The sequence below is a fragment of the Sparus aurata genome, chromosome 17 (assembly GCF_900880675.1).
Source record: "Sparus aurata chromosome 17, fSpaAur1.1, whole genome shotgun sequence".
Classification (NCBI taxonomy): Eukaryota; Metazoa; Chordata; class Actinopteri; order Spariformes; family Sparidae; genus Sparus; species Sparus aurata.
Genome location: NC_044203.1, coordinates 33501312 through 33517738, shown reverse-complemented (window position 1 = coordinate 33517738; position 16427 = coordinate 33501312). Strand labels below are relative to the sequence as shown.

Here is a 16427-nt window from a genome sequence, read left to right as displayed (position 1 = left end):
AGCACTTAAGTCAGTCAAAGTCACTCAGACCTGCAGCTCTTTATTACCGAGAGCAGAAGAGAGAGATGGAGATGGCAATGTAACATGGTCACCATGTTCTATAAATCCCAACACATGGTTGCACACCATTACCCAAAGGTTGACGGTTAGGGTGATAACAAGGAAAAAATAAGGAAAAAAATAATAGAATACAAGCTACAGATACAGACACCAGCACACACTTCCCATGAGGTATTAGTGGTGATTGAGAGGGATTATTTTTGTAGTCTGTACATTGTTTTTAAGGAAAACCCTGCATAGTATACCTACTGAAAAAAAATTATGTATGTCGTTGACAGAAAATGTGGCCCTACGAGGCAAAGCAACTCAGTCATACCGCTATGAGCCTAGTAATTATGGGGCTGCATACAATGCCATTGATGGAAACCGCGAGACTGATTTTAAAGCCGGTTCATGCACCCATACCGCTGAACAAACCAACCCCTGGTGGAGAGTTGACCTGCTGGAGTCCTACATCGTCACCTCCGTCACCATCACCAACAGAGGAGACTGCTGTCCAGAAAGGATCAACGGAGCAGAGATTCGCATTGGCAACTCACTACAAGATCATGGTGTCACAAACCCACTGTAAGTGCATATTAATTCCAACAGATATTGTATGTGTGAAAAAAGTGATTGATAGAGGTACAATTCTATTTTATATTCATCACTACATTTAACCTTCAACCTCAGTCCTGTGAGCTTAGACACCGCAGACCTGTTTCTTTAACCATTACACTGCTGTCTGCATCTCTAGCCCTTTTTACACAGAGACGCCACATTATCGCCGCAGCAGTGGTTCGCCGATTCTCCGCCGCTGGTGGAGAGCAAAGTGTGACATGTCATGATGATGACATCTGTATGTTTTTTTCAAGGTGTTTCCCCAGGTGTCCTCCTGTTAATGTAAACGTGAACCCGCTGACAGTTTATAATCATATGGATGCTGTTATAATGTGTTGTGATTGAGGCCCCGTCCAAACGACAACGTTTTTTTTGGAAAACGCACACGTATTGCATCGTTTTGGCCGACCGTCCATACGGATCCTGAAAACGCAGCGCCTAAAAGCGCACTTTTTTGAAAACGGGTCTCAGAGTGGAGAAATCCGAAAACGCAGCCCTCCCGTTTTCATGTGGACGGCGAATCCGCATACTTTCCAAAACGATGAGGCGATCGCCCCACCCCACGACGTCCCATAACAACAACAACAACAATGGCGGACTACATGCTCGTGTTCGTGCCGCAGAAGATATTGAGCCTTTCTTGCAACTTACTCGCCTTGTAGTTGAGTGTGAGTCGCAGCAGCAGTTCGACCTCATTAACGGTCCACACAAACGATTATGGTTTCCTTGCACTAGCCATTTTCATCTTCTTCTTGTATTGTTCGGTTTCTCCGTCTACTGTCTGTTTGTTTACAGCGCGCAAGCTTACTGCGCAAGCTCTGTGTCTTCTTCGCCGTTTTTGGTGAATGTAAAGCGTCACATAGAGGCCTGGAATATGAACTACAGCGTTTTCGGTCGTTTTCAGTGGATCCGTGTGGACGCAAATATTCTTAAAACGATGACGAGGTAGACGGAGAAAAAAAAGATAGTTTTCGCCCGTGTGGACGGCCCCTGAGATCCTAACCAATCATTCGTCCTAGTTAGGTTTTTCGCTCTAAATTACATAATTACATAATCAGTACATCAGTAAACTGAATGCTGTCTGACTCTGTCACTCACGGGAGGGAGGCTGTTTTCTGGGGGACAGTTCACTGAAGTCTCGGTCGGGAGGTCTGACCATCACTGCGATTTATTTTCAACACAAACAATCAGTGAGTTAAAGTTTTTTGCCGGTGACAGATGCTGTTTTTCGGGCAGAAATGTGATGAAACGTCGGTAGAACAGACGGGAGGACAGACGCTTCTCCACGGAAAGCTGCGGCATTTTTTTCCACATATAAGTTGCCAAAGCCAGTTACTACGTTAATTTAGTTTGGCGATGTCAGGCTGCTTTGTGGGACATTTCTCTTTATTTAGTTGAGTGAGGGACCTGTCTAGTTATCAGACAGTCATTTCGACACGCCCTCGATACGCGTTGCCGACTATTCATTCACACTGGACTGGTTTTGCCAATACTGCGCCTCTGATACTACCTCCAGAGGCGTATCAGCACCTGAGCAAAACTCGCCGCTTCTGAAACTCACCAGGCCCGAGCAGCGAGTCTGCCGCGGTGGCGTCATCAGTGGCACCACTAATTTTGCTCCAAAAACCAAACTCCAAAACTCACATTTGGAAACTATTTTGGCTTTAAACAAGGCACAGACGGTAAAGCAATAGACGATGGCTGTCCACTGTGCAGGCGCTGCCACCAAGCTATAGAAGCCAAAGGAGAGAACACATCCAACCTCATAAAACACTCGAGTGTCGTCACCCAGATTTATATGTCGAATACCAGGTTAGTATGCCCTGTTTATTTTCTCATTTGCTAATATTAGGCTATATGCTCCATGTACAGGCTGAGGAATGAAGAGTTAAAGGATGTCAAAGTATAAAGCACCTAGAAAATGCATAAAAATATAGTTTTCACAGGGAATCAGTTCCTGTTTATTGTATTTTGTTCTCTATGGTTTATTATGTTGGAGAAGAAGCATTATTGTCAAATAAATTTTTTTAAAAGACAGTGGATTTGTTATCCTAAGTTGGTTATTTATATTAATTAAACATAAATTAATGTGCAAAGGAAACTGAATGATTATTTATTGTCAACCATATAAAGTAGAAGTATTTAAATAATTTCTGAAATAAGTATTTATGACTTGTAAGGCTGCAATATCGCGATAATACCCGGAACCGTGATACTTTGTCTGGTATAGTATCGTGGTTACTCATTTTGGTATCGTGACAACTCTAATTCTCGTTTTCGGGTTGAAATCATTTTCAATGGGAGTGCTGCGGGCACTTTAATGACAGCATCAAAATCTCTATTTTTAAAACACTAAGAAGGCTCGACACAACATGAAACTTTGCTCATATCACCAGGGTCTCTACACATGAACACGAGCATTGAGAACATTGTTTGTGTACACAGAGTTTACCAGAAACAAGGTTTTTGAACAACTCATGTTAGCAGTAGCATGTCCGGCGCGCCGACTGTCACGGCAGACAAAAAGTGTCAATACCCGTGTGCAACCAAACAGGTAGGAGGTCCAACATTACTCTCCTTCCTGTCAGGTCACACTCGGGTGTTGGCACTTTTGATGATTATAAGTACCTTGGTGTTACCATCAACCACAGACTGGACTGGAGATCTAACACTGAAGCTGTTTACAAGAAGGGGATGAGCAGAGTTTACTTCCTGAGGAAGCTGAGATCCTTCAAAGTGTGCAGCAAGATGCTGGAGATCTTTTATCAGTCTGTGGTGGCCAGTGTACTTCTCTTTGCTGTATAATAACTCTCTCACCTTTGCCTGACAGAAAGAACTCTGATCTCTCTACTGTTTTGTTGTATATATTATTATTGTTTGTTGTTTATAGTATATTTGCACTGTATACATTTTTTGCAGACCCACTGCTGCTGTGACAAAATAATTTCCTAGTCTGGGATCATTAAAGTAATTCTATTCTATTCTAATTTATTCTATACTACGAGCAAAGTTTCATGTTGTGTCGAGCCTTCTTAGTGTTTTAAAAATAGTGATTTTCATGCTAGCATAAGAGTGCCCGTAGCACTCCCATTGAAAATTAGCTTGCCCAAAAACGAAATTACGGTAAATCTTAAAGGTGACTCGTTCGTCGTAATTGTGCTTTTACACGAAGGTTTGACTCATATACATTCACAAACAAAGCCTAGGTTGCTTTTTGGCAAGAGTTTCACTTTCACACAGAGGAGGAGGCGGAGAATTGGTGCAGGATCCCCGCATTCAAACGTCAGTGTGAATGGGGCTACTGAAAAGCCTTCAAGTAGATGCTGAACATCATAAACGAGCTGCTTCTTCTCTTTTTGTCTTTTTTAGGGCTGCTGTTATTTTTGAAAACCCTGCAGTGAACTCATTCACTTTCACTCTCCAAAATCGTTTTGAGGGGCGTTATGTGACTGTGGTTCTGCCTGGTCCAAACAAGATTCTGTCACTCTGTGAAGTGGAGGTTTATGGTTACCGTGCACCAACTGGTGAGAATGTGAACTACACCATGTTGTACTCATACAAAATATACTTCATCAGTAGCTATGTAACACAGATTTCAGAAGCTTTCCAGCCTGCAGGTCCCAAAAGAGCCACATCAGACTTTAGTAAGATAACATTTGGAAAGTCTAAAAGAGGGGGTCTCAAAACTTTTGGTGCCAGAAAAATTTCAGCATGTACTTACGAAAGAAAAAAAAAGTATTTAGTCAGCCACCAATTGTGCAAGTTCCCCCACTTAAAAAGATGAGAGAGGCCTGTAATTTTCATCATAGGTACACTTCAACTATGAGAGACAAAATGAGAAGAAAAAAAAAAATCCAGAAAATCACACTGTCGGATTTTTAAAGAATTTAATTGCAAATTATGGTGGAAATAAGTATTTGGTCAATAACAAAAGTTCATCTCAATACTTTGTTATATACCCTTTGTTGGCAATGACAGAGGTCAAACGTTTTCTGTAAGTCTTCACAAGGTTTTCACACACTGTTGCTGGCCCATTCCTCCATGCAGATCTCCTCTAGAGCAGTGATGTTTTGGGGCTGTCGCTGGGCAACACGGACTTTCAACTCCCTCCAAAGATTTTCTGTGGGGTTGAGATCTGGAGACTGGCTAGGCCACTCCAGGACCTTGAAATGCTTCTTATGAAGCCACTCCTTTGTTGCCCGGGCGGTGTGTTTGGGATCATTGTCATGCTGAAAGACCCAGCCACGTTTCATCTTCAATGCCCTTGCTGATGGAAGGAGGTTTTCACTCAAAATCTCACGATACATGGCCCCATTCATTCTTTCCTTTACACGGATCAGTCGTCCTGGTCCCTTTGCAGAAAAACAGCCCCAAAGCATGATGTTTCCACCCCCATGCTTCACAGTAGGTATGGTGTTCTTTGGATGCAACTCAGCATTCTTTCTCCTCCAAACACGACAAGTTGAGTTTTTACCAAAAAGTCCTATTTTGGTTTCATCTGACCATATGACATTCTCCCAATCCTCTTCTGGATCATCCAAATGCTCTCTAGCAAACTTCAGACGGGTCTGGACATGTACTGGCTTAAGCAGGGGGACACGTCTGGCACTGCAGGATTTGAGTCCCTGGTGGCGTAGTGTGTTACTGATGGTAGTCTTTGTTACTTTGGTCCCAGCTCTCTGCAGGTCATTCACTAGGTCCCCCCGTGTGGTTCTGGGATTTTTGCTCACCATTCTTGTGATCATTTTGACCCCACGGGGTGAGATCTTGTGTGGAGCCCCAGATCGAGGGAGATTATCAGTGGTCTTGTATGTCTTCCATTTTCTAATAATTGCTTCCACAGTTGATTTCTTCACACCAAGCTGCTTACCTATTGCAGATTCAGTCTTCCCTGCCTGGTGCAGGACTACAGTTTCGTTTCTGGTGTCCTTTGACAGCTCTTTGGTCTTGGCCATAGTGGACTGTTTGAGGTCGTGGACAGGTGTCTTTTATACTGATAACGAGTTCAAACAGGTGCCATTAATACAGGTAACAAGTGGAGGACAGAGGAGCCTCTTAAAGAAGTTACAGGTGGGCGAGAGCCAGAAATCTTGCTTGTTTGTAGGTGACCAAATACTTATTTTACCAAGGAATTTACCAATTAATTCATTAAAAATCCTACAATGTGATTTCCTGGATTCTTTCCCCCCATTCTGTCTCTCATAGTTGAAGTGTACCTATGATGAAAATTACAGGCCTCTCTCATCTTTTTAAGTGGGAGAACTTGCACAGTTGGTGTCTAAATACTTTTTAACGGAAGCCCTAAACGGCCATGCATTCATATATTTTATTTCCTCCATTTTCCTGAGATAACGAGATAATTTTCTCGACCTTTAATGTGATAATTGTTAATAAGAACATCTTGTTTTCATTTAGTTAACTGATATTCTTTGAAACAAGGTTATTATTTGATTAATCATATTAGACACTAAATGCAGGACTTTTATTTTGAAAGCGCCCGTTGTGAACCGAGAACATCTGTGTTCCTGTGAATCGTGTGTTTGAATTGTGCCTGCATGATTTTTGCTGAACGTGATGAAATGATTTACTGTGCGCCTGGCTGATAAAGGGTACAAGCTCTTACGGTGTGTCCGAAGGTGTGTTATCTCAGGAAAACAAAGTTTCGTTATCACAAGATCTCGAGAAAATTATCCCGTTATCTCGGGAAAACGGAGGAAATTAACTCGTTTTCACGGGAATACGGAGGAAATAAAATATATGAATGCATGGCCATTTAGGGCTTCTGTACTTTTTTGCCCCACTGTATAACCATTTTTATGTTTTCCACTCTCTTTAGATGGAAAAATCCTTGTTGCTTTAGCTTGGCTGGCTTTGTTTGCTAGCACCTGAAGACGCAACACATTTTGGTCTTAATATGTCGTGGTTCTTAATCAAATCAAACTTGGTATATTGGTTGTCATAATTACCAATTCTGGTATATTAATGGCTGATATAGACTGACTCATAATTCTCAATAATGCTGGTACTGATACCATATTGTTTTTTTCAGGAGAGAACCTGGCACTCCAAGGAAAAGCGTCACAATCATCTTTGTATGCAAATGGAATTGCTTATAATGCCATTGATGGGAATCATGCCAACAATTTTGACCGGGCGTCCTGCACTCATACAAACAACGACATGAACCCATGGTGGCGTCTGGATCTGCGCAAAACCCACAAAGTGCTTTCTGTTAAGATAACCAATCGACATAATTACTCTGAACGCCTTAATGGAGCAGAGATCCGCATCGGAGATTCCCTTGAGAACAATGGCAACAACAATCCCAGGTAGTTTAATAAGGCTGTTACTGATAATTATGATTTAGCACATTTGTACTATGGGCAAAATGAAAAATGTCACTGTCTCCAAAATGAACCTTGGTGCTCCAAGTTTGGGTCACATCTCCAATCTTTACAGCACAGCAGATTGTAGTATACAGCCGAAACCATACAGATATCGTCATTTCCGAATTATCTCAATCTTGATAGTATTGCTGGTATTTCCTTGTTAGTTAGCAATATCTTGTTGGGCATTCGTCGACATATACACTGACACAGATTTAGATGCAATAAGTTAATATGGTTGATATATCAGCCTGGCCAGTCTAACAAGGGAAGCCTACAAAACCCAATGTTGCTCTGAGTGTATGTTGTATACTATCAGCTACAACATTAAAAAACAACCGACAGATGAAGTAAATAACATTGATCAAACCTTGGGTCCTGGCATCTATGTGAATGCCACGTGATTTGATCCCCTACTCGCACAAACAGACCAAGTGAACCTCCTCATGGCCATGGTACTCCCTGACGGCAGTACACTGCCCAGAAGGATGATGCACCCTGACACACAGGCTCAAGGAATTGACCTACCTTCCAAATCCTCCAGATCCCAATCAGATCCAACATTTGTGGGACATGCTTGAACAACTCTGATTCATGGAGGCCTCACCCTGCAACCCACAGGACTGGCCACCAATGTCCTGGTTCCAGACTACATGACATGCCCAGAGGTCGTGTTTCGTTGCCTCAATAGGTCAGAGCAAAGTTTGGTCCATGGTGGGGCCTGCATGGATCAGACGTCTTCCTGTACATCCCATGGATAGTCAATTGGATTGCGATCTTGCATCCACATGACAATGGTTAAAATGAATATGTTTCTTCTCCAGATAATTAAGTGATTTCTGCTTACTCTACCAGGTGTGCTCTGATCACAGAGATCCCAGCAGGCGCCACTGCTGAGTTCCAGTGTAACGGTATGGATGGCCGCTATGTTACCGTGGTTATCCCTGGAAGAGAAGAGTACCTGACGCTGTGCGAGGTGGAGGTGTATGGCTCTGTCCTGGATTAAGCTGACAATTCACTTCATTTGCAAGAATTCAGCCAATACATTGTTATGATCTCAAACTAATCAATAATAGATTAAGCTTCAATTTTAATGTTTGATGTTGTTTGATGATAAACATCAAAACAAAAACCAATGAAAGTGTGTGCAACAAGGGCAAAGGTTGTCTCAGACAGACAGTAGCACTGCACCGCAAAACACTGTCTAGAGGAAAAAAACAGCTCTGTGTGATTCACAAGATTAAACTCATGGCTGAGGAAAAATGGCATTAGTTGGACAAAATGGGTCTTGAATTCCCGCCACTGTGTTAATGTCAGCCAACAATAATCTGCAATGACCATGTGTGAAATTAGCTAAGCTATATATTAGCTGTATTTAGGATTTGATCCACGTTTTGATTTCTAATGCGGTTTTGAAATGTCTTTTTATCACTGAATTTGTAATTGTGCTGCTGCATATTATGTTATCGTTGCTGAAGTAAAAATAAATAATTACAAAAGCCTCACATGTTGGTCTGGATCATATTTGATTACACACTTCAATAAATGTTATAGCAGAATGTGAAGCTTAGAAGTGATCTGTCACCCTTCACTGCTACCTCTGGCATCAGTGCTAATCGCAGCAGCTGAGTTAATCGATTTTGTTTGTCATGCAGGCAAATGTGGTCTCGGAGATACTTTTGTGGAGAAACTACCACAGGGTCAGTTTTGAGTATTTTGCCAGATGTTTTGTGTGTCAACTGTGCAAGATGCAGTCAGGGAACTTTACAGATGTGAAGTTGAGATCAGAATGAAGACTGAGTTTTGAAGATGTGTGTACTGAAAACATCAACACGTTGATGGTACCGTAGCTGGTATGATTTTGGGGTTTTTATTTAAAACAGTGTTCCAATGGATATTATCTACTTCTTGAAGATTACATGATTGTCCTTTTACCACAGTGAAGTTATGTTTGCTTGAATGCAATTAGTTTTAATGGAAGTTGGTTTGCTACAAGTCTTCGGATTCTTTCATAAATTTCACATTTAAAATTATGGAGGAAAGAAGGGAATCGTGAAAAATGGGTTAATCTAGCATGAGGACACAAAAACTATTGGCACAACAGGCTGCCAGTCATCAAGAATGAAACCTCCATAGCATCCTGTTACATACCTCCGCAAATCAAGACATCCAATCAACTCATTCACAGGTCTCAAGGACTCTGATTGAATGATATCATCGGTGATTGCTTTTACCACAGTATTTATCACATTAATCAGCCAAATGAGTCTGGCAGCCTGTTACTGGTAGAGTCATATAACTTAATGTTCTGGGCTACATGTTGTTTTGACAATCCTTGAATAATACACAGTGAAATGATACAAGATTTCATTAATTTACTTACATTACTTACTTTATGTAAGTATGAATGTTTTAAACCTGGTCTAATGTTACAGCTGGATCAGTGCCATCAACCTGCTGTGAGGAAAGAAATTACATGAACTTTGGTGAATATTTCATGGTGTGTCTTTATTTGACCTATGGAACTGGATGAATGTGGATGGGAGTAGACACCATAACGTGATGTGATTGGATAGTTTCCTCCAATTAATGTGTTCCTCTCTTTCGTGACTGTGAGGCAAATAGTCCATCTTCACAATAAGGGATCAGGGATAAAACATTTTCTAACCTCCTCGTAGTCAATTAAAGATTGTCAATTAAAGATTGACTATGAGGGAGAAACCAGGTGAGGGGGAGATTGAATTATCCCTTGTCACAAAGAGGCCACTAAGAGATAAGAAGCTCTGGCTACTCATTGGTGGCAGGGATAAAACATTTTTCTAACCCCCTTGTAATAAATTAAAGATTTACTACAAGGAGGAAATCGAATTGTCCCTCGTCACAAACAGACCATTAAGCACCGGCTGCTCACTGGACATAGGTATAAAAAAAATTCCAACCAGGAATCACGGTAAGCATTTAATTTTTCATTGAATTCTCTTTTTAAATCAGGAATTTATTAAGAATTCTTTGTAATCTGCTTTACTGATTTGGGCCTATAATTATCAAACGTTCATAAATTACACTTAAAAACACTGTAAAGAGATATTTTGTTTTTCTTTCACTGAAGTACTGTAACCTATAGGTACCCAAACACTTTTTCATGTAAAATGTCCAGTAGTTACCCCTTCTTTTTTATAGTCTTGTTTTTCTTTCAATCTACCTAGATTTAAGCACTAGTAAGAAGTAATTTTTCAGGCCTAGTATAAAAAAAGACAGTTAATTTTAAGTGTTACCAAAATCACTTCATTAACAAAGAATAAGACTTACCAAGGGTTTCAACGATACACACAGCAAAGTAAACTTTAAGAGCAGTTTTACAAACGACAACATGATAATCACATGCTCAGAGCTGGAATAGCCATTCAAAGACAGTTCAAAGATTCACCAGCCACTTCGCCATTGTTCATTTTTTGATAAAAACCTACTGTTTGCAGCTATTCTTTATTCAAGATCATTACAACAAAGTTCTGTCACCTCTTAGTCAAACAGTTGAAATGTACTTGGAAATGCAATGTGCTGCTTTTTATGCTATTAACATTTCTCTCTCTTGTCTGTCTCAAACAGAATAATGAAGCACACTGGTGTATTTATTTTGCTGCTCTTCTTCGGGTCATGCTCATCTTATACTTACCGTACGTATAATCTGGTATTATCCTTTATTTATGTCTTAATTATAACACATCAGCAGGAGTAGTTGGATACATTTCTCAAAACACATGTCTGGTGCTGTCTTGGTGCTTGTGTGGTCACATCGGAATGACTATTGTCCTGTGGCCTTGACCTTCAGCCTGATGAAATGTTTTGAAGTACTCATCAAATAAATCATAACCTCTGACCCTTTAAAATGTTCTTACAGAGCAAACTATAGTTCAGCATTGAATACAATAGTGTCCCTTTGGCTGTCCAGAAAGCTCGGGAACATAGGGATCAACAGCTGTCTCTGTGACTTGGACTAGACTTCCTGTCCAACTTCCTGACTGACTGGAGCCCCCCCAAGACCATGTCCTGAGCCCACTGCTGTACTCTATACATACCCACAACTCCCTAGCCACACACCCCACCAACTCAGTCATAAAGTTTGTGGACGACACAGTTGTGTTGGACTTGATAATTTATGACACAAGAAGGTCTTCAATAGTGAGGTTGCTATGTGCTGCCTCTCTACTCAGAAGGAGAGCTGACGATCGTCTACTGCATGTTATACACTCTGTACATCTTCTTTTGTTTTTCCCGGCTTCCTGTTACAGTTTTATGCCAACGTCAACTTCCGGGTGAAATGCCCGGTGCAGGGACTGTGGTGAATGTGCAAAACACTGAGGCCAATTCAGGTCAGACTAAGATGTATACATGAAAGAGTAAATCGACTTCCAACCTCATCACCGGAGTCTTTTAGTCCGACTTTGAGAAATTTTATTCAGTGCGATTTCAGTCGGACTACCATGTTTACATGGACTTTAAAAGACGGAGACGGCAATGTAACCTGGTCACCATGTTCTATAAATCCCAGCACATGGTTGCACACCATTACCTGAAGGTTGACGCCCATAAAACATCCTGGATACAAGTAAATAAGAATAAAATAAAAGAATACAAGCAGAGGACATGCAGAGCTTCAGCAGATACAGACACCACCACACATTTCTTGTGAGGTATTAGTGATGATTGAGAGGGATTATTTTTGTAGTCTATACATTGTGTTTCAGGAAAACCCTGCCTAGTTTACCCATTGAAAAAATATTATTTATGTCGTTGACAGAAAATGTGGCCTTACGTGGCAAAGCAACTCAGTCATACCGCTTTGGGCCTGATGCTTTTGGGGCTGCATACAATGCCATTGATGGAAACCGCGACTCTGATTATCCTGCCGACTCATGCACCCATACCGCTGAACAAACCAACCCCTGGTGGAGAGTTGACCTGCTGGAGTCCTACATCATCACCTCCATCACCATCACCAACAGAGGAGACTGCTGTGCAGAAAGGATCAACGGAGCAAAGATTCACATTGGCAACTCTCTTGGGTATCACAATGGTATCACAAACCCACTGTGAGTACATATTAATTCCAACAGGGTATTGTATGTGTGAAAAACGTGATAGATAGAAGTACAAATTTATTTCATAGTCATAGCTACTTTTAACGTTCAACCTCAGTCCTGTGTTTCAGACACCTGTTTCTTTAACCATTAAACTTAAACTACTGTCTGCATCTCTAGACCTTTTTACACAGAGACGCCACATTTTCGCCAATTCTCTACCGTTGGTTGAGAGTGAAGCGTGACACATCACATGATGATGACATCTGTATGTTTTTTTTCAAGCTGTTTCCCCAGTTGACCTCCTGTTAATCTTAACACGACCCCGCTGACGGTTTATAATCATATGGATGCTGTTATAATGTGTTGTGATTGAGATCCTAACCAATCATGCGTCCTGGAAGGTGACAAAGTTAAATTTTTTGCTGTAAATTACATTATTACATAATAACCATCAGTAAACTGGATGTTGTCTGACTCTCTTACTCATGGGAGGGAGGCTCTTTTCTTGGGGGCAGTTCACCGAAGTCTTTTGAAGTTACTTTTGTTTTGTCATGTCACGTTCCTTTGTGGGACATTTCTCTTTTATTTAGTTGAGTGAGGGACCTGTGTAGTTATCAGACTGTCATATCGACAAGCCCTCGATACGCGCAACCGGCTAATCATTCACACTGGCTCGGTTCGCCAATACTGCACCTCTGATACTACTTCCAGAGGCGTATCAGCTCTGGAGCGAAATTTCACCTCCGCTGCCTCTGAGACTTTCACACAGAGGAGGAGGCGGAGAATTGGTGCAGGATCCCTGCATTCAAACAGCAGTGTGAATGGGGATACTGAGAAGCCTTCAAGTAGATGCTGGACATCATTAACGAGCTGCTGCTTCTCTTTTTGTCTGTTTTTAGGGCTGGTGTTATTTGTGAAATCCCTGCAGGGAACTCATTCACTTTGACTTTCACTAATCGTGTAGAGGGGCGTTATGTGGTTGTGTTTCTGCCTGGTCCAAACAAGATTCTGACACTCTGTGAAGTGGAGGTTTATGGTTACCGTGCACCAACTGGTGAGAATGTGAACTACACCATGTTGTACTCATACAATAAATGTACTTCATCAGTAGCTATGTAACACAGATTTCAGAAGCTTTCCAGCCTGCAGGTCCCAAAAGAGCTAGAGCAGACATTATAAATGCATGGCTGTTCAAACCCCTGATATGACTCTCAATATTGTTAGCGTTTGATCAGTATGATAACATTTGAAACGTCTAAAATGGGTTCTCAAAACTTTTGGTGCCAGAAAATTTAGGCATGTACTGATAACCATTTTTATGTTTTCCACGCTCTTAAGACTGAAAAATCCTTTTTGCTTTAGCTTGGCTGTCATTGTTTACTAGCACCTGAAGACGCAACACACTTTGGTCTTAATATGTCGTGGTTCTTCATTAAATCAAACTGGGTATATTGGTTGTCATAGTTGCCAATTTTGGTACATTAATGGCTGATTATAGACTGACTCATAATTCTCAATAATGCTGGTACTGATACCACATTGTTTTTTTTCTCAGGAGAGAACCTGGCACTCCAAGGAAAAGCCTCACAATCATCTTTGCATTTTAATGGCATTGCTTATTATGCCATTGATGGTAATCGTGCCAACAGTTATGACCGGGCGTCCTGCACTCATACAAACAACGACATGAACCCCTGGTGGCGTCTGGATCTGCGCAAAACCCACAAAGTGTTTTCTGTTAAGATAACCAATCGATATAATTACTCAGAACGCCTTAATGGAGCAGAGATCCGCATCGGAGATTCCCTTGAGAACAATGGCAACAACAATCCCAGGTAGTTTAATAAGGCTGTTAATAATAATACTGATTTAGCACTTTTGTGCTACAGGCGAAATGAAAGTTTCACTCTACTTTATTTAACCTTGGTGCTACATGATTGGGTCATTTTGTGATTAGAGATGGTGATGCCTGGGTCACAAGTCAATCCCAGGTAGTTTAATAAGGCTGTTACTGATAATAATGATTTAGCACATTTGTGCTATGAGCAAAATGAAAAATGTCACTGTCTCCCAAATGAACCTTGGTGTTTCATGATTGGGTCACATGTCCAGTCTCTACAGCATAGCAGATTGCAGTATATAGCCAAAATCATATAGATATCGTCATTTCCAAATTATCTCAATCTTGATAGTATTGCTGGTATTTCATTGTTAGTTAACATTATCTTGTTGGGTATTTGTGAACATATACACTGACACAGATTTATCTGCAATAAGTAAATATGGCTTATATATCAGCCTGGCCAGTGTATCAGTCTGGCTCGTGTGTATGGGTTTGAAAGTAAATGTGGTAACTACCTTAAATTATCAAGCCCTAATAGAAACATCAGCCACTAACAATCTAACGAGGGAAGCCTACAAAACCCAATGTCGCTCTGAATCAATGTAGCACACTGCTGAGCTACAACATTAAAAACCAACGGACAAGTGAAGTAAATAACATTGATCAGCTTGTTACAAGACAATGTTCTGTTGGGAAACCTTGGGTCCTAGCATCCATGTGAATGCCATCTGATTTGATCCAACATTTGTGGGACATGCTTGAACCACTCTGATTCATGGAGGCCTCACCCTGCAACCCACATAATTGGCCACCAATGTCCTGGTTCCAGACTACATCACATGCCCAGAGGTTGTGTTTCGTTGCCTCAGTAGGTCAGAGCAAAGTTTGGTCCAAGGTGGGGCCTGCATGGATCAGACGTCTTCCTGTACATCCCATGGATAGTCAATTGGATTACGATCTTGGATCCACATGACAATGGTTGAAATGAATATGTTTCTTCTCCAGATAATTAAGTAATTTCTGCTTACTCTACCAAGTGCGCTCTGATCACAAGTATCCCAGGAGGCGCCACTGCTGAGTTCCAGTGTAACGGTATGGATGGCCGCTATGTTACCGTGGTTATCCCTGGAAGACAAGAGTACCTGACGCTGTGCGAGGTGGAGGTGTATGGCTCTGTCCTGGATTAAGCTGACAATATATTTCATTTGCAAGAATTCAGCCAATACATGGTTATGATCTCAAACTAATCAATAATAGATTAAGCTTCAATTTTAATGTTTGATGTTGTTTGATGATGAACATCAAAACAAAAACCAATCAAAGTGTGTGCAGCAAGGGCAAAGTTTGTCTCAGACAGACAGTAGCACTGCATCGCAAAACACTGTCAACAGGAAAAAAACAGCTCTGTGTGATTAACAAGTTTAAACTCATGGCTGAGGAAAAATGGCATTAGTTGGACAAAATGGGTCTTGAATTCCCGCCACTGTGTTAATGTCAGCCAACAATAATCTGCAATGACCATGTGTGAAATAAGCTCAGCTATATATTAGCTGTATTTAGGATTTGATCCACGTTTTGATTTCTAATGCGGTTTTGAAATGTCTTTTTATCACTGAATTTGTAATTGTGCTGCTGCATATTATGTTATCGTTGCTGAAGTAAAAATAAATAATTACAAAAGCCTCACATGTTGGTCTGGATCATATTTGATCACACACCTCAATAAACTTTTACGCAATAGCAGAATATGAAGCCAAGAAGTGATCTGCCACCCTTCACTGCTACCTCCGGCATCAATGCTAATCGCAGCAGCTGGGTTAGTCGATTTTGTCTGACTCAGTCATTTGGGATGGTTTGCCGAATGTCAAGAAGGTGGATCTTATCTGATATAATCCTGTCAGGATGCGGACGCCAAGAATAAAGGCAACACCATAGCAAGAATGTTGGTTTGCTGCAAACAGATCTGTCCATTTATAGATTGTTGTTTTGTTTGTCCATTTCAAAAAAACTTTGAGCCGAGAGCATTTGTAACAAAAGGAATGCCTTTTCTCAAGCACTGCTAGTTTCCAGCTAATAAAGGTTCTTGCTAAATGTCGTGACTTTTGAACCCCAATCAAGTTTTTATCAGTTGTTTTTTTTTTACCTTTTAAATGTGTCGGAGTTGGGTGCAAAGGCAGGGACTGTTTTCCTCATACTAAATAAAAGACAGAGGTGTAGTGTTGCATCCAAGCCATTTCAAGGCATGATGAACATTTTTGTCATGAGGAAAACTCCTTTAAGACAACTTTTGTCACTTCAAAAGGGTGCCTGATGTCAAATCTAGGGACTTTTTGGGCAGACCTTAATTTAACCAAATCCAACTTACACACTCATTACCAGCAGGTATGTAGTATAAAGTAAGCTGACACTGAACAAATGAAAAAAGTAAGTATACTTAAACAAGACAGCGTGTAGACC

General features: G+C 41.0%; 2 protein-coding genes across 2 annotated transcripts in view; both read left to right on the top strand.

Moving 5' to 3' along the window:
- LOC115567781 (uncharacterized) overlaps positions 1–8551 on the top strand; it is a 46486-nt gene extending 37935 nt beyond the window's left edge. The window contains exons 14-17 of the mRNA XM_030394627.1: positions 339–627; positions 4030–4184; positions 6710–6989; positions 7902–8551. Of these exons, the coding sequence (XP_030250487.1) occupies positions 339–627; positions 4030–4184; positions 6710–6989; positions 7902–8052 (875 nt within the window). The 3' untranslated portion in view covers positions 8053–8551. The remainder of the gene's footprint in view (positions 1–338; positions 628–4029; positions 4185–6709; positions 6990–7901) is intronic.
- A 2067-nt stretch (positions 8552–10618) lies between these two features.
- LOC115567447 (fucolectin-like) lies at positions 10619–13999 on the top strand. The gene is made up of 4 exons (XM_030394063.1): positions 10619–10720; positions 11845–12136; positions 13027–13181; positions 13683–13999. Exons 1-4 carry the CDS (start codon positions 10657–10659, stop codon positions 13964–13966), a joined length of 795 nt encoding a protein of 264 aa, XP_030249923.1. The 5' UTR covers positions 10619–10656; the 3' UTR covers positions 13967–13999.
- The last annotated feature ends 2428 nt before the right edge of the window (positions 14000–16427 follow it).

Coding starts and splice junctions, on each gene's coding strand:
- LOC115567447 (XM_030394063.1), top strand. CDS start 10,657: ATGAAGCACACTGGTGTATTTATTTTGCTGCTCTTCTTCGGGTCATGC. Junction 10,721..11,844: donor ATGCTCATCTTATACTTACC/GTACGTATAATC, acceptor TGTCGTTGACAG/AAAATGTGGCCTTACGTGGC. Junction 13,182..13,682: donor TGGTTACCGTGCACCAACTG/GTGAGAATGTGA, acceptor TTTTTTTCTCAG/GAGAGAACCTGGCACTCCAA.